Genomic DNA, 24,781 nt, shown 5'->3' with positions numbered 1-24,781 from the left:
CTGTTGGCTACTAATCTCTAATCCTTCCAACTCTAGTGCTGCACCAGTTCTACCGGCTCCAGTCATGCTAGATCCAGTTCTGCTCCAGTCCTACCTGCTACAGTCAAGCCACTTCCAGGTCCGATAGCTCCAATTCTGCTTCAGTACTGCAAGAAACATCTCTGCTCCAGGCCTGGCAGTTCCGGTCCTGCTCCAGTCCGCGTGTTACAAGGTCAAAAATATAAGCCTTGCAAAGAACCATCCTGCAATTGCAAACCATCACTATGGGCTTTTTGGTAACTTTGGAAATCTTCCTGCTGGTACTATCAAGCAATACCACTACAAGGTGTTTCCCCAGTTGACCTCTCAATGCATCAGCGTCTTCTTGAAACTTTTCTTACTGAAATTTGAGAATTTAAGACTTCCCAGGCACAGGAAATTGCATTGGTTCATTATAGGCTTGATAAGATCGAGTAAGTGATGCAACAAATCTCAGAGCAAATCAAAGATATCAAACAGAGAGTATCTGACTTAGAAGAATGCTCTCATAGCTGGGATAAGGGTATCGATGTCCTCCAGAAAGAACTGGAGGCCTCACAAATCAAGATGGACAAAGAAGATTAAATTTGCGTTTTATGGGGATCCCAGAGAGGGCCTAACTTATTGATGGATTTGAAAACCTGCTGCTGTACATGGATAAAATGATCAAAGAACATGTACTGGAGAAAGCCCTGAGGAGTTTACCAAAATGAAGGCTCACTGGGTTCCTGCGCAATGCACAGTGAATACAAAATGCTTTCGAACAATGATTATGAACTTTGCAGACTATCTTACTATCTTATCTATCTAGAGCAGTGTTTCCCAAACTGCGACCCAGGGACTACTGGTGATCCCTGAAGCCGTCTGCGACTGCTTGGAAAATTAAATAATATTAACAGATTTATAAAGTGTATATAAAGTGACTGAATGTATAAGTGAAAATATTCAAACGTACTGCCAGTGTCAAGGAATTTGAAATTGGAGGCTAAAAAATAAACTAATATCCTCAGATTGGTTTGTCAGTGCAGTGCAGGTGCATCAAACAGAATATAGTATGGACGAGGTGTGGCTTCAAATGAATTTGGAAAAGATCCAACCTTCTGATTAAAATTTCTTAGTTATATTAGTTGACAAATTAAATAAAATGCGTTATCATCTATGTATGTGTTTGATGAATGCTTCTTTCTGTATTTTTTGTGTATTCTTTTGCGTTTCAAATCATCAACAATATTTACGCTGGGGTCCCCGGCTTCCAGTATTGGCTCAGTGGGGGGTCCCGGGAGTCCTATAATGATTCAGTGGGGGTCCCTGGGTTTCAGTAGTGATAAAGTGGAGGTCCACAGAAGCCAAAAGGTTGGGAACCACTGATTTAGAGCCATCTAAAGGAAATCTTTTCTCCTACCTGACAGGACACAAGTCAGAGTATTTTCAGATATGTCAGCATTGGCGTCGCATAGACGAAGGGATCTCCTGGGGCTAATTGGTCAATTAAAAAATGCTGGAGCACAGGCTTTAATTGTCCAACAATCTAAGCTAAAGATCTTATTTAAAGGGCAGCTTTATATTTGCTTTACCATGGAAGAAGTGCAAAAGGTTATGAAATAAGAAAATAAGGAAATGTTCAGGTGCTAATTCAGGGGACTTAAAGGGATTGGAATTTTGTACTATTTATGATTGTTTTCATATTTTGCACTAGTCACTTTTGATTTAGCCACCTTTGTACTTTTTTAACACATCGTATCAAAAAGTGGAGCAAATGCGGTGCTAAAAAAGTATAAATATGGGCCTTATTATTTCAAACTCACATGATATTAAGATCAGAATAGCAAGTGAGTTTTTTGCACATTACCACTTTGCACTTTGAAATATCGCCTTTTTCATATCAGCATTTTGCACTTTGAAATGTTGTGTCACACACATCAATAGAACTGGTATCTGGGTTTAGAGGATGATATTTCTAGTCTAATATGAATGGCAATGTGGATGGGCTTAGTATCACCCTAGCCAGATACCACTGAGGCGTAGGAAATTGGCCAGGGGCTAATTTTGAGATCAAATTCTTTCCGCATTTTTGATGTTTATATGAATGAATTAATTTATTTGTATTTTCCACAAGCCACTTTTGCATTAGGCACCTTTTCCCATTTGTTTTTACAATTCTTCAAGCTCTAGCGATGCAGGAATAGTGCAATGGTTTAAGATTAAAAAGGTCTCAGGTTTTTAATCGCAGAGTACTGTGGATAGCTTTTAATACTTCAGACTCCTACGATATTAAGGTGGGAGAGACGACTATTGGTATTCTTGCACTAAGCACCTAGCATTTAGCACTTTTGAAAAGCTACATTTTGCACTTGTTTTATATAACTTTTATCAAGCTAGCACTTTGACTTAAGGATGCTCTTTCCAGCCAAAAATAGTAAACATGAAAGAGTACAGGGGAGAGGCAAGACAGCGTGACCTGGCGCCATGTCAGGGCACCACAATCAACATGGTGGGCTGAGGGAGTGGACTGTGGGCACTCCTCTTCTTCAAATTGAATTGGATGGTGGTGTGGTGGAGGATGGAGAAGAGGGAAGAAGAGTCAGGGGAGCACCTTGGATAGGGGGTTGGAAGAGGCAAGGAGAGCACCAGCAGCAAAAAAAAGCAGATGCATAACCAAGAGGTCCAAGATAAAAATATCAACTGAGAATCTGGTGAGCTATATTAAAGAAGCAGAAGACAAGGGGTGTACCTCCCAGAATGATGATAGTTTGCCCCAGTGATCCTATGATCCAAAAACTAATATAATTTCCTGTAACATTAATGAGGTTCTTAAAAGGAAAAAAACGTGCAATCTTGAATTGGCTAACAGCATTTAAATCGGAACTGATCTTCCTGGAAGAAACCCATTTTAAAGATACTTTTTCAAAATCCTTCATTCCCAAAGGATACATGCATACCTTATTTGCCTCTGCAGGAGCATCCATAAGAGTGGTAGCTATTCTTTTGGCCAATACATTTGACAGGCAAATCTGGGATGTTTTTAGGGATGGCAAGGGATGCTGGCTATGGAAAATAGTGGAAATTAAGGGGAACATTGTGAATTTGGCTAGTTACTATGTCACTGATGATACCGAGCCAATAATTCAAATACATAATTTGGCTATGACAGCAGTAGGTCCAATATTATGTGGGGGTGGGGGGGAGGGCTTTAACTTTATTCAAAACCTTAGTTTAGATATATTGAACAAGTGAAAAAAATAAAATCTTGCACCCTTAGCATTCTAACTGTGTTAAAGCATGATTTTGGATGTGTAGATCCTGGTGCTTTGAGTATCCTTTGCTGAAGGAATATACCTGTTGTTCACGGCAATTCTCTTCAGCATCTCGCATTGATTTTTTTCTTGTAACTAGGTCAATCCAGTGCCAGATACTTAGTATTAAAGTGAACGCATTCTCTGACCACTCTAATCAGTTCAAATTCATTTAAGAGCTGGAATAAAGGAACAACCGTGATGGCATTTCAATCTAGCAATACTCTCAGAAGTCATTTGGTTGAAGAAAACAAGATCATTTATAGAGGAGTTTTTTAAGGTTAACTCGGGTACCGCAGATGATACAATAATCCTCGGCCACGTAATAGCCTTTTAGTCTTAAAAAACTAAAGAGCGCAATAAACGAGTATATGCAGTACAGAGTGCTTTAGATAGCGCAACCAACATGAAAATGTCCATAGGCAATTGTGAAACAAAGAAAAAAGAGCTAGCTAGAGCAAAACAAGCAATGCGCGATTTTGTTTTTAACTGAAGAAATAAGTAGACATCAGGTTTATCATCAAAAATGTATAAAGAGACAACAAATTGGCAAGTTTCTTGCTTGGTCTAGGAGACTATGGAAAGGAAAGCAGATAACTGACAAAATCGAAAATCCAGAAACGTATTACTAATTGGATAAAAGTAAAGAGATTGCTGAGGTCTTTTTACAACACTACTGGAATGTTAATGAGAAAACCGAAGAGGTTTCCTGTCATAAGCTAGAACAGTTTTTCGGCTCTGTCGTACTGCTGCCGGCAACTAGGGAGCAAAATAGCATAATCTTGAAAGAGATTCGAACTCCTGAGGTCTCTCTTGCTCTGCAGAATATGTCTAATGGTAGGGCGTGCAATGGAGATGATCCCCTCAGACGTTTTTAGGGTCTTTTCCAAACATTTAGTACAATTTTTTTGGTAAAATGATTCAATCAGTTTGGACCTGGGAAACCTATCCTTCCAACTTTTAAGGAGTATATTGTTGTAAGCTTTAGCAAAAAAGATAAAAGCGCTACTAATGTTAACTCTTATAGGCCAATTAGCTTATTAAACTCTGTTTTTTACTAAAAAAATTGCCTCTCGTATCATACCAGTAGCTAATGGGCTACTACATGGGAATCAATGCATATTTTTGCCAGGTTGACTAATACAAACTTTTTAAGCCAAGTAATAGACTATTTTTCCAAACCTAAAACAAAAGCCGCTATTTTTATGATGTACGCGGAGAAGGCATTCTCCTCGTCAGTTGGGATGCATTATTTTGTATCATTCGAAAATTTGGATTCCCAGATCAATTTTTAGTAATGCTATCTTTATCAAGGGGTAACAGCAAAAGTGATTATAAATGTGAAGGAAGCAGGGCAGATTAAAATAAACCGGGCACGCGTCAGGGATGCCCACTGTCCCCTCTGTTGTTTACGTTATTTATTGAGCCATTAGCTTTCAAGATCCGAACACTACAATTACTCCTCCAGTTGATGGGATTCTTAAAAATCAAGCTTTTGGCTGATGGGATTATTTTATATCTTCAATGAGTATGTTAGATGCAATTGCAAACTTCACTGGAGTTGTAAGTTATAAAGTAAACCAAGCAAAGACTGAATTATTACTGTTTGAAACCTCTCCAAACGAACCCCCTCTCAAGTCTCAGTGTGCGCCTCAACGATCAATTAGATCCTAAGGCATTCATGTAACGCATGACTATTCTCAATGAATTGACTTAAACTAAAGATCACCTTTTATAAAATGAACGCACTGCTGCAAAGATGGAATTGTCTGCCGATATCCATTATTGGAAGAGTGGCCTTGACGAAGATCTCGATTCTCCTATTAGTGCTTGTTCTTTTTCCCACACTTACCATTATTGTTAGCAAATCATATTTTAGAGAACTGGAACGACTATTCAAAAAATTCACCTGGAATAATAAACAGCCCAGTACTAAAATAAGTTTTGCTGTTAGATAAAATTACAACGGTGATTAGCTTTACCTCATTGTCAAGTGTACTATCATGCTGCACTTCTGGATAATATAGCGCGAATTATGTCCAATACTGAAATATTTGACAATTTTATTTTGATGCAGATGGCAAAAGAATATGCGACTGAACTATCTGTTTTTTTTAAATACCCAGATTACCCAAACGATCGAGATATAACCCATTGCATACATTGGAGTATCGTATGAGAGAGCTTTTTCAACTCTGGGGAGTCTCGAACTGCCATGCATTTATTCTACAAGAAGACTGTTAGATCATTTGGCATTGACATCCCTAAAGTGATTTTGGAACGATGGAAGAAAAAAGGGTTCCATAGATTTGGTGACTTCTACAACAGTGAAAGGCGCTTAACATGGAACGAAATAAACCTTCGCTGGAGGGGGGGAGCCAGAACCCTGACAATAAGTGGGCAATAGTTAATTAGCTTTCTCTCTTCACCCTATGGTGCTTTAAACTCTGAAATGTATGTACTGATGCGACTGTTATGTAAAAGTCACTTAACAGGCTTAGGAAATTGGTATCAGGCTATACCGAACAATATGACGAGTGTTCTAGTTGAGGAACAGTTAATCAAAATCAATCATTCCACAGGTTGTTTAATTTCTGAGGAAGAATAGATATATCTCTGAATTGGGGCATGAGTCCCTGAGGACCGCACATTTTTAAATAATGGGGTTTCTGTCCAGGGGGCTCGCTTATTACACTCCCCACAGAACACATCTGATTAATATTGCAGTGCTAGATCACTGTTTTCGCTGTAAGCTAGATGGAGCAGTAGACTGGTGCCATACTTTTTAGGGTCGAGCCTGCGTTGCATGCGCTCGCGCATGCGTATCGCAGGGAGACTCTTTTGTATTTAGAAAAGGGCTCGGAGCCCTGTCAACTTCACGTCAGTGCTTTTTATTGGTTCGTGGGCTTCCCTAATAAAATCTGCTTGCTTTGATTAGTCGAAGGCACCCATATGTCATGCCTTTTCCGGTGGCAAGCCACCTCGAGCGCAGTGACCAAGTACAGAAAACATGCGAGGCTCGCTGTTTTCCATCGGGCTCGTGGACTTTTTTTTCTCTCATTTACGAGCCCGATCTCGCTTGGCAGAAGTCGAGCGCTTTACATACTTGATTTCACTTTTTCGGGTTATGTACATAAACGCACTTTTGCCCGATAGGTGAAAAGTCGGGTTAAGAGTTTACAACGCGATCAGCTCTAACATGAGCAAAACGCGAGACCCGTCGCATTGTAAATGCTTGTTTGACATGCCCTGTACTCCAAGGCTTTTGGGAGAGCATATTTCAGAATCTTACAGATGTTACACAGGCTCATATATTGCTGGAGCCCATGCTTGCTTTGCTTGGCTCCTCCTATGTAACATGAAGGGCCTAAAGAGCGTTCATTTCTTGCTGTATATAGGGATCACTATTGCACGCAGTTTAATAGTTCAGAAGTGGAGAATAGAGGGGCCCCTTCTCTGAGAACTGGCAGACCAAAATGCAAGATCTAAGATGTTTTAGGAGGCCTATGCTAAACGAGTGGGGCGGCTATCCAAATTTTCAAATATTTGGGGTAGAGTACGGTTTGACTTAAGTAATCCTGATGGCTAGGTGTACTAGTAATATGCTAAATAAAGAACATATGGGGTAGTCTATACCGGCTAAAAAGTATAGAACTAGCGGTGAACAGGAGACTTAGGGCCTCATTCCGAGGCCGGCGGGCGGCGGTCGCCGCCCGCCTGGCGGGAACCGCCATATGGCCGCTCCACGGTCAAAAGACCGCGGAGGCCATTCTGGCTTTCCCGCTGGGCTGGTGGGCGACCGCCAGAAGGCCGCCCGCCAGCCCAGCGGGAAACCCCTTCCCACGAGGAAGCCGGCTCCGAATGGAGCCGGCGGAGTGGGAAGGTGCGACGGATGCAGTTGCACCTGTCGCGAATTTCAGTGTCTGCTTAGCAGACACTGAAATTCTTTGTGGGGCCCTCTTACGGGGGCCCCTGCAGTGCCCATGCCATTGGCATGGGCACTGCAGGGGCCCCCAGGGGCCCCACGACACCCCATACCGCCATCCTGTTCCTGGCGGGCGAACCGCCAGGAACAGGATGGCGGTATGGGGTGTCGGAATCCCCATGGCGGCGCAGCAAGCTGCGCCGCCATGGAGGATTCCTGAGGGCAGCGGAAAACCGGCGGGAGACCGCCGGATTTCCTGTTCTGACCGCGGCCAAACCGCCGCGGTCAGAATGCTATGCGGGGCACCGCCAGCCTGTTGGCGGTGCTCCCGCCGACCCCGTCGGAATGACCCCCTTAATGCTGATTCCCACAGTAGCTTTGTATTTAATGTATAATGTATGTCTATATTTTGGAACCAATTGCTTATTGTGTATTTTTTTTAATTACACTTAGTATTTTCTTGTTCTTTAAATGGAAAATATGCAATTTTGTGATATGAAATATTAATGTCTATTTATATAGTTTTACATTTGTATCAAAAATGGTTATTTGTTTCTTCCTTGTCAAGCTCCGTAAAATGTAATTGTTATGCACTGCTCATTTAAAAAAAAAAAAAAATCTTTCAACTAGCCACATGCAAATCAATCTGAGTTCTGGCTATATAAGAATAGTCCAACCTGAACTGCCAACGTAGGTTCCCTCCAGAAATCTACACAACAGCTCCATGATGGTTTCAGCTTACTTAGGCCTCATCAATGAGGTGCTGGCCCCAAATCTGGGCATATGCATCACACTGAGAACATCCACTGAAACAAATAAAAAAGCAGTGGAATGAATTCTTGAATTAATCTAGAATTAATTTCATCCACTGGTAGGGGTTAGGCTACATTCCAATTCATCGATTTTTATGGGATTCACTTCTATGCATACACTTTGGTATTTGCTGAAGTAGGCACTCTAAGTGCAGTAACTATGCTTAGATGTAGGTCTGTGCTGAAAGACCACTACCTGGTATCTCAGGAGAGAGCAGGGCTTAATTTGAGGTGTTGGTTTCCAGTGCTCGGCACCGGCACTTAATTGTAAGCACCTGCACTCATGATAATTTGTTTGTGTAATTTAGTAACGAACACAAGCAAGAACAGTTGATTGTTAATACATTACATCTTAAAATTGACTAATGCCTGCCTCCCAAGCCTTTCTTATAATTTTGGGCTCCTGGAATAGTCTGAATTGTCACACTTGGAGGAGTGAGAGGCTTCGTAGTTGTGTTGGTACTGTCATTGGCAGAACTGACAGGACAACGGGTGGTGCAAGCTGCAGTGGACTGCTATCAAGGACCCAACACTTATTTTTTGACAAATTAAGTACTGGGGAAGAGCTATTCATACTCTAGTGGTTTCCCTTTTCCCAGCATTTTTTCTCCTCAAGACAGAATGCACGAAAGTGGTCCATGGTGCAAAGGAGTCAGGGAATTCTGTGTCAACTTCTCTAAGCGGTTAATCAATCATTAGTCACTGAGTGTATAGTCAATGCATCCATAGCATCTGTGTGCCGTTAAAATATCTACCTAAAGGGTGTCCTTGGGGCCCAAAGACTTGCCAGAGGGAGTCATGAAAAAATGCCAAATATTTGCAGTGTGGCTACCTTAATTGCATTAATTTGCTGTGGTGTCACTGGTGGACAGCCGAAACCATGCACACCACTGTGGACCATCGTAGCAAGGGTATTCAACTACAGGGATTGTGACGCCATCCTATTCAATTTGAAAATGCAACAATTTTTTTCAAGACTTTACGGTTCAGGTGCAATGTCAGCGACTCAACTTCTTTGAAGTCAAGAAAGCCTTCCATGATGCGGATATTAAATACATGTTGTTGTTACCCACCAGTAAAGCAGGGCACTTTGGATAACATGAGGTGGAGGATTGGGACTGGTTGGAGGGCTGATGAGTCGCAAGAAAGTAAAACAGGAACACTACAAAGGATAATAAACACTTAAATGACCAACGCTCTTTGGATGAAGATCGACATCGGTCTGGAATGTAACAGGATTAAGGGCTATGAGTGCTAACTGAGAAGCAGGGGCTACAAGGAGAGACTGCTAAACAGTCGCAATGTCTTTTTATCATGGATAATTGCAATAACTATTCTAGCAGGATGCTTGCAGCAACAAGAATGTTGAGCGACAACCAACTCCTTGATTGGCCTACAAGTAACGTTCTGATTGTGTTATGCTATTATGGGAGCAACACCACTCTTCATGTTGGGGTTGTGGCAGTTCTAAGCTTTCTTTGCCGGGGCTGGGAGAGGGGAGTTGGTTGGGTCATGGTTTGCTTCAATGCGTGTTTTCTCTAGTTCTTATTTGTTTCAGCAACCGGGCAATACAGGGCAGGACTGTGACAGATATAGACGTGCAGGGAGGGGTACAGGCATAGGTCTTTACTCTAGATGGGGTGGATACAACATGTAGGCATTGTTTTGGTCCCACCACCCATGGGGAGGAATCCTTACCCATGAATGCTCTGAAGGTAATGACCTGGAATGTTAATGGGCTGGCAAGTAAAATTAGGAGAACCATAATGCTGCAGTATCTGAAATGCCACTCCTGACATAGTACTTTAGCAGGAGACCCATTTGGGGGGTACTAAATACCCTGCCCTGGACAGGATGGGGTATGACCTGACAGCACACACAGGATTCACATCCGACTCCAGAGGGGTGGGGATACTGATTAAAAAGTTGCTCCCATACATTCCACAAGCTACATGACATGACTCCTGCAGGAAATTCGTGGCACAGTCTGCCAACTGGCAGGGATGTTCCTTAGATCAAATGCAACAAGGTGCACTGTCCTGAAATGTAGAGTCCTACTCAAACCCAACTAGGGGAGAATAAATAGGTCATCTAGGCACTTAATTGCTGGAAGCAAAAGCCCTCGCCCACCAATAGGTGGCATGCTTCATCATCTGGCCTCCTTCTTGTCAGCCCAGCGCTGCAATGCCCAATGGGCCCGACGAGGGAGGTCTTTCTATTGAGGAGTGCCGATGTGCCCAACAGGGATATTCTCAAACCTGAAATCATGTGAGGTGAAGAACTGGAATGTGTGAAGTTAAAAATGACTGTAGACCCTGTCAAAGGATGCTTTATTACTACCCAAAGGGATGTTCCTTAAACATATTCGTGGTATACATTCCACTAAAGACGTATGCACTAACACTACCAGATCTCAGTGCCACTGTAGTTGGGATGCCCCCAGTGGTTCTGATCATGGAGTGGGGGACTGGAATGCAGTTATGGATTCCACATGAGACAGATCCAGACAAAGAGATGTTGATGGCAGAGCCTCTACGCTGCCGGCATTTGTAGATGTATTTGGCTTGGTGGATCTCTGCAGGGAACATAATCCCCTTGAATGCCAATATACCTTTTACTCAGCAGCACATTCCAGCGGCTCCCACTTGGAATTACCTCCTTTCGCACTGATTCATTGGGACCCAACACAAGGCTAGGGGTATATCTGATCATTCCCCAGAAGAAGTGTCTTTCAAAGGTGGGTGCCTCAAACGGATGCAATGCCACACATAGATCCCTGGTAATTTAAGGACAAAACTAAGATGGCACAGCTCAAAAAGGTGGCATGAAGTATTTGCAGGATAATGGGGGTACAGTTGACTCCCCCAGCATAATATGTGAGGTGTTCCAGTCGGTTGTGCAAAGCCAGGCACTCGCTATGATCCCAGGTTTAAAAAAAAAGACCAATGAGCAGAATTGGAAGATGTGGAAAGAGAGATTAAGGAGCTGAAGAGAGGGGACCAAATTGGGCTACTGCTGAAAGCGGTCATAGGCTCCAGCTTATATGGAATGAGTGCTGGGTGATATAGGGAGGACAGACAGAGAACAAGGTGGGCAAATTACTGGCTTAGCTGCAGAAGAGAGACAAGGACAGGGGTTGGGTGCTTCAAATTTGGGATAGAGAAGGGAAGCTCCAGGGATTAGCCGATGTGATAGCAAATGCCTTTGCCAATTATTATGAGGCCCTCTATTCACCATCCTCGAGTGCCTGACTGGTGGGCTGCGCTGAGTTAATTCAGGTCAAAACTCTGTCAAATGATGACTGGGAGGCCCTGGAGAGTGAAATCACAGAAATCAAAATCATAGAAGTCCTGAAATCCCTACACTCCGGGAAGGCGATAGGACCTAATGGCCTGCCAGATAAAATATATAATTGAACGGCCTCAAAGGTGTCTAAGCACTTATTAGCAATGTACCAAGTGGCACTGAAAGAGGGAGAGCTCCCAATAGATCAACAAATGGCAACTATAGTACTGCCCCCTAGGAAAAATAAACGTCCAACTGAGTGCTCGTCTTACTGTCCTACATCTCTACTAAATGGTGAGGCCAAGGTTCTGGCCAAGGCACTGGCTCTCAGACTACATAAAATCATCACCACAATAATACACCTTGATCAATCTGGGTTTATGCCACATAGGGGAAACACATCTTAATCTGAGATGCTTATACAGAGTATTACATATGGTATGGGACTCCCATGTGGATCCAGCAGTAATTCTTTCTCGGGATGCACGACTGGCAATCAATAGTATTGAGTGAGATTACCTTTTTGCTGTCCTCCAGAGCCTGCCCTTCGGCCCTGGCCTTTGTGCCTGGGTCTGCCTTCTCTATATGAAACTGGTGGCAAGCTGTCCCGAAGGTTTGGTCTGGGTAAGGGTAACCGGCAGGAAAGCCCACTGTCCCCCATAATATATATGCTCACGCTGGAGCCATTAGCAGCATGGGTCTGCGCTCACCTGCTCATTTGAGAATAAGAGGAACGGGTGCTTGGGAGGAATGTACATGCCTTTATGCAGATGATGTTCTGCTGTACCTTGGCAATGCCCCCATGTCCATTGATAGAGTGTTTCAGGTGTTTCATATATTCAGGGACCACTCTGACTATTGTATCAATTGGGCCAAATCTTGTCAGTTCACACTGGTGGGTGAGGTGCCAAGCTTGCCATGAGAGACAAAGTTACCGATGGAGTTAGACAGCTTCACATAATTAGGATGTGGGGGAGTTCTTGAAGAGGAGCTTATATGTCATTATAGATAGGCTCTGATGGGATGTAAGTCATTGGCATACGCTACCTCTATCCATGATGATCAGGGCGGCACTGTATAAACTGTTTGCTTTAAGCTGCCTTTTAGAACATAGGAAAATCTGTGATATAGGCTGTGATAACCTTGCACCTGGATTACGGTAACTCTCTCTATCTGGGCTCGCCGAGATATGTTCTAAGAAAGCTGCAAGAAGTAGTACAAAATGCAGCTGCGAGATGTGTGAAAGTACCTTCTTTTTGTCATGTTTACCCCCATTTTCTGCCTGATATCAGTGTGCTTGGCTGTGTTCACTGGGACCCTGCTAACTAGGATCCCAGCGATTATGTTATCACTCCTCTGAATTTGGTTGTTGCATACTGGTAACCCAGTATTATAAGTCCCTAGTATATGGTACTTAGGGATCCAGGACATTGGGGGCCCAGTGGATCCCTATGGGGTGCAGCATATCTTTTGTCACCCATAGGGAGCCCAAGCAAAGGCTTCTGCAGGACTGCCATTGCAACCTGCGTGAAATGGTGCATGCACCCTTTCACTGCCATTTACACTGCACCAGGCCACATATAAGTCACTCCATAGCAGACCCTCCAGTCTTGAGGGCAGGGTGCAGAATACCTGTGTGTGAGGGCACCCCTGCACTAGCAGAGGTGCCTCCTCGACCCTCAGGACCATGTTCCCAGGTTGTGTGAGTGCGGGAATGCCATTTTACGCGTGTACTGGACATAGGGCACAACCTATGTCCAGCTACATAATGGTGACTCCGACCATAGGCATGTTTGGTATGAAACATGTAGGAATCATACCCCCATGCTTTTGCAAGCATTGGTTGTATGATTCCATGCACTCTGGGGGCTCCTTAGGGGACCCCCAGCACTGCCATTTCAGCCTTCTGAGGTTTTCCAGGCAGCCATAGCTGCTGCCACCTCTCAGACAGGTTTCTGCTCTCCTGTTGCTTGACAAGCTCCAGCCCAGGAAAGAAGAACAAATGATTTCCTTTGGGAGAGGGGTGTTACACCCTCTCCCTTTGGAAATAGGTGTTACAGGCTTAGAAGGGATAGCCTCCCCAAGCCACTGGAAATACTTTGAAGGACACATTTGGTGCCTTCCTTGCATAATCCAGTCTACACCTGTTCAGGGATCGGTTCATTCTCTGGCGCGAAACTGGACAAAGGAAAGGGGAGTGACCACTCCCCTGTCCATCACCACCTCATGGGTGGTGCTCAGAGCTCCTCCAGAGGGTCCCTGGGTTTTGCCATCTTAGATTCAAGGTTGGCATTGAACTCTGGGAACATCTGAGTGGTCAGTGCCAGCATTAGATGTCAGAGCCCTCCCCTGATAGATGCTTACCTAGTTAGGTGACCAATCCCCCTTTCAGGGCTATTTAGGGTCTCTTTTTTGGATGGTTCTTCAGATTCAGATTGCAAGACTCCAACAGGAAACCTCTGCATCCTCCACCTCAACTTCTCAGCAAAGAAACTGCATCTGAACCCTCCAGGAACTCTACAAACTGCAACAAAGAAGCAAGACACATTCTGCAACATTGTATCTTCAGCTCCTGCCAGCAACTGCAACTGTTTCCTGGTCGTGCATCCTCTGAGGACAGACCATCTTCAGCCTGCACTAGAAGAGCAAAGGAATCTCACTTGGGGTGAAGGAGTCACTCCCCTACTTCTGCAGGCACCTACTTCAACTACAACCGGCTAAGTGGATCCCCTCTCCTGCTGAGCTGCGTGTATCCTGCATCACAGGTGGCGGACTGAAGTGGTCCAGACGGTCCTGACATCCTACTGTCCAAGTTTGGTGGAGGAAAGAGCTTGACTCCCCACGCAAGACAGTACCCTCATACACCCAATGTTTTGCAGTTGCCAAGGCTTGTCGGCATCCTTTCACAAAGTTCTTCATGCACCATGCAGCACCAGCCCCCAGCACTCTATCCTGCGACGCACATCTTCCTGAGTGGTTCTCCGGTGGTGTGGGAGCCTTTGTTGTAGTGCTGCATGGGCCTCCTTTTGCACCTTCTTTGTCCCCATGCTGTGAGACACCAGTGCGCACAGCCTGGACTTCTGTGGGCTCTCTGAGTTGATGGGAGACCTCTCTGACTCCCCTTCCTGGGTAGAGTACATCTGGTCCTTCCTGGTCCCGGGCAGTGCCATTTTCCACTAACCAAGAGCTCTGCGTGTGCCAAGGCTTATTGGCGGACTCTATTGACGCAAACCAGACTGCAATCATCCATCCAGCGTGGGACATCATTTTCACCAACCAGGAACCCGACTCCATCTTCTTGGGTGCAGTACTGGCTGTTCTTCTTTACCGGTGGTTCTTCTTTTTCACCTTCATCATGGCTAGCAGGGGCTCCAGTTCTTCCTGGAGTCTTCTGTGCTTCTTGGACTTGGTCCCCTTCTTCCACACGTCCTCAGGTCCAGGAATTCAGTGTTGGTTTCTTGCAGTCTCTTCTGGTTTCATGCATAATTTTGCTTTTAGTTTCTGTGTGTGTTCTAGGAAAGTTACTGTGATTTACTCCTGCTGTCCTGGTCACTGTGGTAGGTTCTAGTACTTAACTTTGGGTGGGAAACCAACATTCACATTCCACTTTCTTAGTATGTGGTTTGTGTTCCCCCAGGCCCATTTCTCACTATTGTGTTTTTCACTAATTGCACAGTTTTTATGCCTATTTCTGCATACCAGTGTATATCATTTGTGTATTACTTCCCTCCTAAGGGAGTATAGTTTCTATGGTATTTTTGCTATTTGTGTCACCAAAATAAAGTACCTTTATTTTTGCAACACTTTCTTTCATGTGTGTGAGCACTCTGTGACTACAGTGGTATTGCATGAGCTTTGCCTGTCTCCTAGATAAGCCGTGGCTGCACATCCACAGCTTCCTCTAGACAGCCTGGCTTCTAGACACTGCCTACATTTTACTAATAAGGGATAACTGGACCTGGTATATGGTGTAAGCACCTTAGGTACCCACTACAAACCAGGCCAGCTTCCTACACTAGAACACTATTGAAAATCTCCAAACCATAATCAACAAGGAATGCATTACAGACTCTACATTTGGTTACCAATTGAAGCAAGAGTCAAGTTTAAAGCCCATATTTATACTTTTTTAGGCCCACTTTTGTGTCATTTTTAGACTCAAAAAGTGGCGCAAACGTACAAAATATAATAGTTTTTTGTAAATTTGCCCCACTTTTGGGTAAAAAAATGACACAAATGCAGTGCTAAAAAAGTATAAATATGGGCCTAAGTTTAGCCCATAAAGTGATTCATAATAAAGGCCCGCAGAAACTAAGAGGCTTACTGACACGATACCACCCCTCCAGACCTCTTTGTCCGGCGCAAGGGCATCTCCTGAAGGTCCAAAGAATTAGAAGAACCAAATGGCTTGGCAGATCTTATGCCTGCCTTGTTCCACAACTCTGGAATGCTCCACCGATACAGATTAGATAAATAACTAAGGAATCTAGATTTAGGAAGTGTATACTAGAGTGTATGGTTGTATCCCTAATCTAGTGCTGGGAGACCTTGGGGTAGCAATGCACTTTACAAGTATCAAATATCAAATATATACCATGCAGAATACACCATTCCCCATACCACAGCCCTTCTTTTAAAAAGTAGACCAGGAGGTTTGTCTCCTTTGGGATGGAGGGAGCGCTAGAATAGCATTACAAAAGCTCAAGATGATGGAGGTTTGGTCTGGTGATCCCAGACATACTTAAATATTACTGGGCCTCCCAATTAGTGGTCGTAAATGACTGGTAGTATGCCGATCAACAAGAACCAGAGCACCAGGTTGACAGCGAGGCAATGGGTTCCAGAGATTACCTTGAAGTACTCTATAGGACTGGAGGAAGACCGAGCCTGCCAACACATACCTAGACAGTGGTGGAGACATGAGAGGTAGCCTGGAGATTTTTGGGATGGGCAGATGAAGTGAGAGAACAAACTCCCCTGTGGGAAAAGGACCTAATATCGGAAGTGGGTGGCCTAGAGGCATTTTCACGATGGGAGATCAAGGGTATAGAAAGGCTGGGATGTCTGAAGGGACGGGTGACCTCGGACCTTTGAGGCACTGCAGGCAGCATTCCAACCTGCTGAATCAAAACATTACCATTATCGACAGGTGACACACGCCATCACAACACATCTCATTGGGGATTGTGGGAGGAGTAGTCTTCCCCACTTCAAGGCAGACTTTTGTTGCACCCTATGTCAGAGAAAGCTATATCCCTAATGTACAAAAATATGAATAATGTTCAGGATGTTCTAGGACCCCTGAGAGTCAAGCGGGAGACTGTTTTGGGGGACATAGATGATGAAGAATGGAGTGAATCGCTACAGGGTCCAAGAGTCATAGCAATGCGGGCTGGGTTGTGCCTGATACAACTTTGAATCCTTCAAAGGTCATATTATACAATAACACTGCTACATATGATGGAAAGGGTACACACTAGGGACTGCATACGAGGTTGTGGGCAAGAAGGTATGTTCATACATATACTGTGGAAGAGTCCAGTGATTCAGTCCTATTGGGAGAGGGTCACAGGTTTAATGTCAAGAGTAGCAACGGTGGAGACCCCAATAAATGCCAGATGACTTCTGAATGCGAAGGGAGAAGAAAATTGGCCAAAATATACTACATTATGGTCGGAGGTTGCTGCCAGTGTGGCAAATAGGAATATTGCAAACGTGTGGGTTGTGTCACTACCGCCTAGGATTCAAGATTGGCATAGGGACATCGATTGGTGCCAAAGCACAGAAAAAGTGGTATACCGAGGTTGTCAAAAAATGGGAAAATATTTGGAACAACTGGCGCTCTCATTGGGAAGAGACCATAGTGTCGGACTAAAAATATATAGAAAGAAGTGTGACATATCTAAGTAATAATGTAGAACCGTGGGAGAAATTGTACTCACCTGTACATATACCGGGAGAGACTAGGTTGTTATTGCAACATGCTTGACCTTATCATTTTGATGTCACTTGATTACTTCTATTGGAATATGCCTGCACTAGTGTTATACAAAATAAAAATATGGTATTAAAAAAATAGAATGGGTAATATTTAGTACAATTAATTTCTATTTTTTATATTTTCTTTTTTGTGAAATTAAATTGCAATACTCAAAAAAGGGGTCTGCAAACGACTTATTGCGTTCAATGATGTATAGTATTGCCTCTCTGTTGCCGTTTGCTTTTGGGTGCATCTGGGCACGCTTGTCACACAACCTTGAGTTGTGTCTGAGCCCAAGCACCAGGCAAACCTTCTGTGGGTCCGTGGCTAATATCTGTTTTCTACAATTGCAGCACAGAGAAGGGGATATCGTTCCCTAGCACACTGAATTTCGTTCTATTTTAGGAGTCACCTGAAGCCTGAGAGAATTGTGAGCAGGGTTCTTGGACTGAGTCGGGAGGAATTGAAGGAAAAAAACTGAACCTAGAGTGCAGGGATGACGTTCATGTGTGGTGCCTGTCCCTAACTGTCAGGACAGAACTCAGTCAATGGAACCACCACAGATACCTACAATAAGCGGGCCCGGGCAGCTGTGACAGAGAAGATTCCACCCTATAAACCATGGAGCTGATAGCAAGTCACAGCCAGCAAGAACAGAACAGAAACCTGGTCCTCATTTGATATCAGAAAAGTTGAAAATTTGACCCACTTATATCTTTAAAAAAAACAGTATATTAGTCATACACACCTGTAAAACTAGGCCTTAGGTTGCTTCTCTTTGTCCAGATTTCTCCTCTTTCTGTATACGTTTCGTAATACTCTCCACAATCTTATTTTGGAGCCAATCATTATGTAACACCCATAAGGGAATACATTTCATAACTCGCCCCTGAAAGAGAATATCAAGAGTAAATATTCACAAAATAAGCAGTCGTGTCTGGAGAACGGCGATATCTCGTGCGTCTTTTGAATACCTGCATTCAGTGATACTCATATTGCATATATAGCGGAAGGATTTCCCTTGTAATTATGGGTTATTGAAGCACACTCTTGGCTTTGCACTTTTCTCAAGGAATACTAAAACAATTGCAACTATGGTGAAAATTACAAAAATTCTTCTCCAATTATTGAAACTAGCACAAAGGGCAAAGTAGGAGTGAATGTTTGGTGACATGCAAACAAGAGGGTGTACAGAATCAAATAGGTGGATCGAAAGCAGGCAGTGTAAAATGAAATTTTTTGTCAGCAAAGTTTTGCAGGGCTCCTGATTGTGTCCTTTGTGAAGATTTTAAAATTTCTCAGTTCACCTTTGCCGGATTGAGGTTCTCTTCTGCACTTAAAGTTATTTTTTGATAAGTAGCGAGAACGGTTCCACTGTAATGGCGGCACACAGACTTGCAAAAATCTATGCTGAATATATATCTTCTAGTTTACAATTTCCAAGGCTTTTCTATGCGCACTGGAAAATGTTCACAGAATTGTATCAGCAGGTGTAGGAAGTTGGCTTTGTGTATACTATCTCAAAGTGAGAGATAGTGTGCACAGCGTCCAAGGGTTCCCCTTAGAGGTTGATAGTGGCAAAATTAGATAATACTAATGCTCAATTTTGTGGTAGTGTGGTCGAGCAGTAGGCTTATCAGAGGGTAGTGTTAAGCATTTGTTGTACACACACAGGTGTTGAAGCAGATATGCAAATTAAAAAAATTATAATATGTTATTACCAATAAGAAAATGTGTAGAGAAAATAATCGTAGAAAAATGTGCACATTTGAAAATGTGCCCTCAGGGTATGATCACCATATGCATTAAAATGACTAAAATTGTATGAAATAATGAAAATATATGAGAAAAATGTAGTAATATGTCATAATAAGATGTATAACGTTTTTTTGTATTACTAAGTTAGCTGAACTAAAGGCCTAGTTAGCGCACTCTGAACATGGAGAAACCGGACGCCTTGCAAAGGACTGGAAACCGCTGAATATAACCTTGACCCGTTCGAAGTTCAAGTTACTTAGCTAGAATTTTCTGCAAAGTACCGGCAGACAGGAGATGATGAAGACAATTTGATACAATTATGTGTAGAGTAGGCTAAATGTACTTTCCAGGACTTGAACAATAGAGGCATTCACTGAAGAGCCATATGCAACAATTTCGATACCTGGAGGGCCGGATGATGAGGAGATCAATTGGAGAATCAATCCACGTCTTGAGAATGGCGCAATATGAAAATTAATAGATTCGGTAAACAAAAACTATAGATTAAAGTCATATCTGCTGACTGACTGACCAATTAGAATTTAGGGTGATGGACTGGGAAACCCTTCTAAAAAGTCATGACTAGGGGATGAAATTTCAGATGTGAGGGGAGAATTGATGACGTCAGGCGACACTGTCCGAGGTGCTGATATTGGGTTCATACTCTGTGAGCCTGATCCCTAGCTGACTGATTGATGACCTGAGGACGAAGACTGACTTGTTGCTGATCCATCCTGGATAGGTAGCTATGAAAATGTGTCTGACGATTTATTGCCTTTTCTTCTAGGTACTAACTGCGCTGTTTTATAGAGATTCTCATTAAGGTAGATATTTTTCCAAATTAATGTTTTCACTAAATTGTTTTCGCATAAAGACCTCATTGCTAATGCTAATCCTGGTTAGGTAGACTCCTAGGGGAGACATGGACAGTGACAATTTACTGACGAACTAAGTAGCTGAATTTTATTATCAATGGTAGTGTTGTAGCTTTAGAATTATCTTTTTGCAATGTCTTTTAAGTAACGGTGTCTATTAATGAATTATTGAAGTGAATAAAGTTTGAACTACTAATGATTTAGAATTGTAAGAATTAGGGAAATAAAAATTGTTAACTCTTGATTGAGTTATGGTCATTCTTGGTTAGTATGGTTTAACGTTGATTTTATGATTATTGATACCAGATGTTGATGCGACAGTCGCTGCATGACTAGGATACTCCATGCTATTCAAATGGTTCATCGACCTATACGCATCCCCTTGTATGTTTACTTACTAAGGACCAGGCGCGCTAGCAGTTTTTGGTAGCAGCTTGATGGTTTGTTTCCTTGGGGAACTAGTTATGTGGTGATTATCGGTTAGGGTAGCAGTTTAAGTTAGGGTTAGTTGTTCATATTTTATGAGGTTTGAATTGTATTTTTCTGAAATGGCAATCGTAGCAAAGATGATGTTCCCTTAAGCCCAGAAATTACTTTCCCAGATCCTGGATCCTGCTAGTAAAGTTGGGTATGTTCCCGGCGTGTTTTGAGATACTGTGAAAGAGGTAGGTTGCGCTTGCACAGGCTTAAGCAAACCGCAGATGAATTGTGATGTATGTGAGGTAAAGTAGGGAGTTTGCGTACTCCAGTTGAGGTTAGTAGGAGTGTGCGTACTCCGTAGTATGAGAGTAGGGAAATCGTCGAACTTCACATGTGTGTGGTGCTTTGTGCTAAAAAATTATCCACATGGTTGTTGGTGATGTAAAGACCCTGCGTGGTCTAAGTCTCTGGAGTATATTGACAAGTGTAGGAGACACTTGGTTATATGTTGTAATCTGTCTGGTTAAGTAGGTTGATCGGGTCAACAAGTCGATGTGTGAGATAGAGGAATAAAAGAAATCTTTTCAACTGAGATTTGGCGAGTTCTATATGCACCAGGACAGACCCATTGATCAGTTAAGAGTAAAAATTTGCAGGTCGAATTTTGCTTGCGAATGTGGGAGACTGAGAAAGAGGAGTAGCTACATGAGCAAAAGAGCCATTAGTGAAAATCCGTAAGGTCTCTGAAGCGATTGTGTCCCCTTCCTGTAGTAAACCAGCAGTTTTGTTTTAGTTATTCGGTTAAAAGTGCTTGCAATAATTTACATTAGTTGTGGGAGTTGAAGTTTAGGAGGACAAGCCGCAAGACTTTGTCCGTCGCTGTGTGTGAGTGTGATCTCAGAGTGTGCCGTGCTGGGATAGGTTGGTTAGAGAGAAGAGTCGCAAGCGGATTGGCAGCTGTCCGTAAGAGGTGATTGGTTGAGTAAGCAGGTGAAAGGAATCTTGGAAGTAAAAGTCATTTCATTATTGAATTGAAGTTACAGATCAGACAAAATGAAGTTTTTCAAGGCATTCAGAAGTGCGATGAAGGGTGATTCTTACATTAAGGCGTCAGTAGGGGAGCCAACCCCATCGGAAAATTCTCCGGCCTATATTGTGATGGAGTAGCGAGGTGTAGCACCTTGTCTTTGGTTAAAGCTAACAAAGAAGCGAGGGTCCTTAGCGTTTCCAGAACATGGACCGTTTAATTTGGGAATTTTGGACACATTGCGAATGGCATTATATGAGATGAAGCCATTACTGAGACCAGCACAGTTTGAGGCTTTAGCAGTTTGGAAGCTAGAGGCCAGACAGCAAAAAGTAATGAAGTTCAAGAAGAGAATGAAATGAGTAAAAAAATCTTTAGCTGAAGCTAGGTGGGATTGGGAACAGAAAAGGTGGAGAGCAGAGACGCTACAGGGTGTCAAATTGTTCCCTGCAATTACAGAGGAAGATGAGACAGGGAAGGAAGATAATGCTTAAGAGAGTGAAAGTGCAGGGACAAAGAAAAAGAGAAAGCCCTATGTAGACGATGAGGACTCTGATGATGAGGACCTCATTACGCAGTTGTTAAGAGACTGACCTCCGCCCTTTGTGACCTATTCAGGGGGTCCAGACACTAGTGTCACTACAACTGTTCTAGTACAAGTACAGGGAACTGAGGGAGCAGCTCAGACAGATAATGGACAAATACTAGGGGTAGTACAGAGTACACCTAATGCAGGAACTACTACTGTGGTTCAAGCCCAGATGCATCCACCATCAGTACAGAGAATTTATCCAGATGTGCCAGTTCTTGAGACAGTTTCGAACATAATGTTGCCAACGGAGCAAGTGCTCCCGAGGCCAATGCTAGTTGAGACAGAACTGACTTCAATGTTATTGACTCCGGCACTGTCACAGGGTTTGCTGAAGTTTCCACCCATGACAGGAACACAGTCATATTACACCAGTCATGAATCAAGCAATGGGGGTAACATTCCCACAAGGTGCAGGTGTCAGGGCAGCTCCAGATGCAATATCGCTACCAATTACTGTTGGTCCAATGGTACCCTTATTTGCGCAAAAGAAGTCAAACGTAGGAGAGCAGAATGAAATGTCAGGGAGTCTTCTGGGCAGGGGAGTGAGTAATCCTTTGCAGATGATGTCGTCTGCAGGTCAGACTTTCAATGGATCCAGACCTTTAATGGATCTTAGTCCACTTGTAGCGCTTCTAGATGCAGTGAATGGCCCAAATGCGAGTCAAAGTTTGAAACTTTTGACGCCGCAGACTTCAGGTGCAGTGGTGCAATAGTTACCAGTGCCAAATGCGAGTAACCTTTCATTGCAGGGATTGTCAGCTCAGCAATTGAGTGAATGGCTAGATAGTCTAAACACTCCTCAAAATACATCCAAAGGTGAAGAGCAGCTAAATTGTGTGAGGTTGAATATAGAAGCAACCGAATTAGTTGAGGGAACAATGGGTGTGAACAGATTGGAGCCCTACACTGAAGAAGAGTTTAGGTATTTGTGCCTAAAGATTACAAGAGAAGTAAGTAAAATACATCAGAAATAGGCAGAACTAGCAGAGAAACATGACATCGAGATTGAGAAGACAAAGCATTTGAAATGCAGTTACAGATTAGATTTCAAGGCAAAAGATTTCGAACACATGAGATCAGCTGGAATGAAAGCTCATTTGAGGGAATTGCTGCAGAGTTCTCAGATTTGGGGAGCATTAGAGAAATGGGAAGGTAGATGGACAAAGAAAAAAGATAAGTGAAAGCGGGATTCACAAGAAGGATCCGAAGAGGCTCAAAAGTAAAGATGCTTCCAATGAGAGAGATTCCAGGAGGGCAGTTTGTTCATGTTCCATTGCACAGGAGTGATATATTGTCATTTACAAATGATTAACCAAAATTGAGAGCGAAGCCGGTCGAGTGGTATCAGCAGACAGATAGATTTGTGAAACTTTCTAAGTGTCTGTGGGAGGACTTAAATATGCTATTGGAGATAGTAGTACCAACTGACTTATGGGTCGAGTGTAAGAGAGCAGTGCACTGGCCAACAAGTGAACCAGAAAGGGATAGAGTAACGGGTGCACCTTCATCTGAGGTGATGAAAAATTATTATAAGGTGATTTGAGTTCCTGAAGACAAGAATTTCTCCTAAAAACATTGATTGGCAGAGAATTTATAGAACTGATCAGGAATCTAAGGAGTCAATACATACCTATTATGAGAGATTATTAAAAGCGTTCAAGGAGTACAGTTGCAAGGAAGCGATTGAGCCGAAAGACATGTTGCATTTTGTGTTCAGGTTCGTCGGAGGTTTGAGACCAGAAGTAGGGCAAATGATTAAGAGTCATTTGATTTGCTGGCATGCAAAGCCGATTGATGAGGTATTGCAGTATGCAAAATACTGCAGTGACGAGACTGAATTTAAGCAGAAAAAGCTGAAAGAAAAGGCGATGGTCACGCAAATAAAAGCAGCTCAAACAGGAGTGCAAGGAGCTATAGTACCGCCTATGCCGAGGCAGCAGAGAGCTGTTATGTTTCAGCCTCAGGTGAGGGGGTAGAGGACATGGAGTTGACATGATGCGTGGTCTGGATTTGAGTACTGTAGTAGTTCAGAATGACATGCAGGAAATGAAAAAGATGTTGCCGTGTCATTTGTGCGGAAACGTGGGACACTGAAAGCGGCAGTGTCCGTTGATGGCGCAGGATGGTGTTGTTCAGCAAGGTGATGTCAGTACATTTTAAACTGTGAAAGTCCCAAGAATGAAAGGATTTATTCCTAATGTTCAGAATCGAGGACAGAATTTCCTACTAGTGCAGAAAATGCAGGTGCCACGTGCACAATTAACCCAACTGCAACCAATGCAGCAGCAGGTTCCCATGGTACCTAGACAGCAAATGCAGATATCTCAAGCCCCGATGGAGCAGCAATAGGTGATGCTTACTCAGCAGGTCACAGGTCGAGACAAGACAGTAGTAATAACCCAGTGCATCAATTTCCATTTTACAGTGAGAATGAAATAAACAAAGAATGGATGAGTGATAGTTCAGATGAAGGACTTGTATGCTTGCAGCTTTCCTAGAAGTAGATCAGAGAGGACCTTTTGTGAAGGGAAAAGTGATGGGATACAAGGTTTCATTCTTAGTGGATATAGGAGCTATGCGCTCTACAGTGAGAAGCACAGAGGTCCCTAATTTACCTCTTTCAGGCAGGACAGTTCAAGTTGTGGGAGTAGAAAATAGACAGTTGACAAATCCAATCACAGAACCAGTGCAGGTTGAAATTGGAAATTACCAGGGACTAGTCCCGTATCTCTGCTGGGAAAAGATTTAGGGCCAGATGTAGGAAACTTTTGTGAGTCGCAAATGGGTCGCAGGGCT

General features: G+C 43.1%; 1 protein-coding gene across 1 annotated transcript in view; it reads right to left on the bottom strand.

The window, feature by feature from the left end:
* HSD17B3 (hydroxysteroid 17-beta dehydrogenase 3) overlaps nucleotides 1-24,781 on the bottom strand; it is a 1,428,528-nt gene that overhangs the window by 27,991 nt on the left and 1,375,756 nt on the right. Inside the window, exon 11 of the mRNA XM_069227886.1 lies at nucleotides 18,062-18,202. Coding sequence (XP_069083987.1) covers nucleotides 18,077-18,202 — 126 coding nt within the window. The 3' untranslated portion in view covers nucleotides 18,062-18,076. The remainder of the gene's footprint in view (nucleotides 1-18,061; nucleotides 18,203-24,781) is intronic.

Source organism: Pleurodeles waltl, chromosome 1_1 (genome assembly GCF_031143425.1).
Source record: "Pleurodeles waltl isolate 20211129_DDA chromosome 1_1, aPleWal1.hap1.20221129, whole genome shotgun sequence".
Lineage (NCBI taxonomy): Eukaryota > Metazoa > Chordata > Amphibia > Caudata > Salamandridae > Pleurodeles > Pleurodeles waltl.
This window is presented reverse-complemented; position numbering and strand designations above follow the sequence as displayed.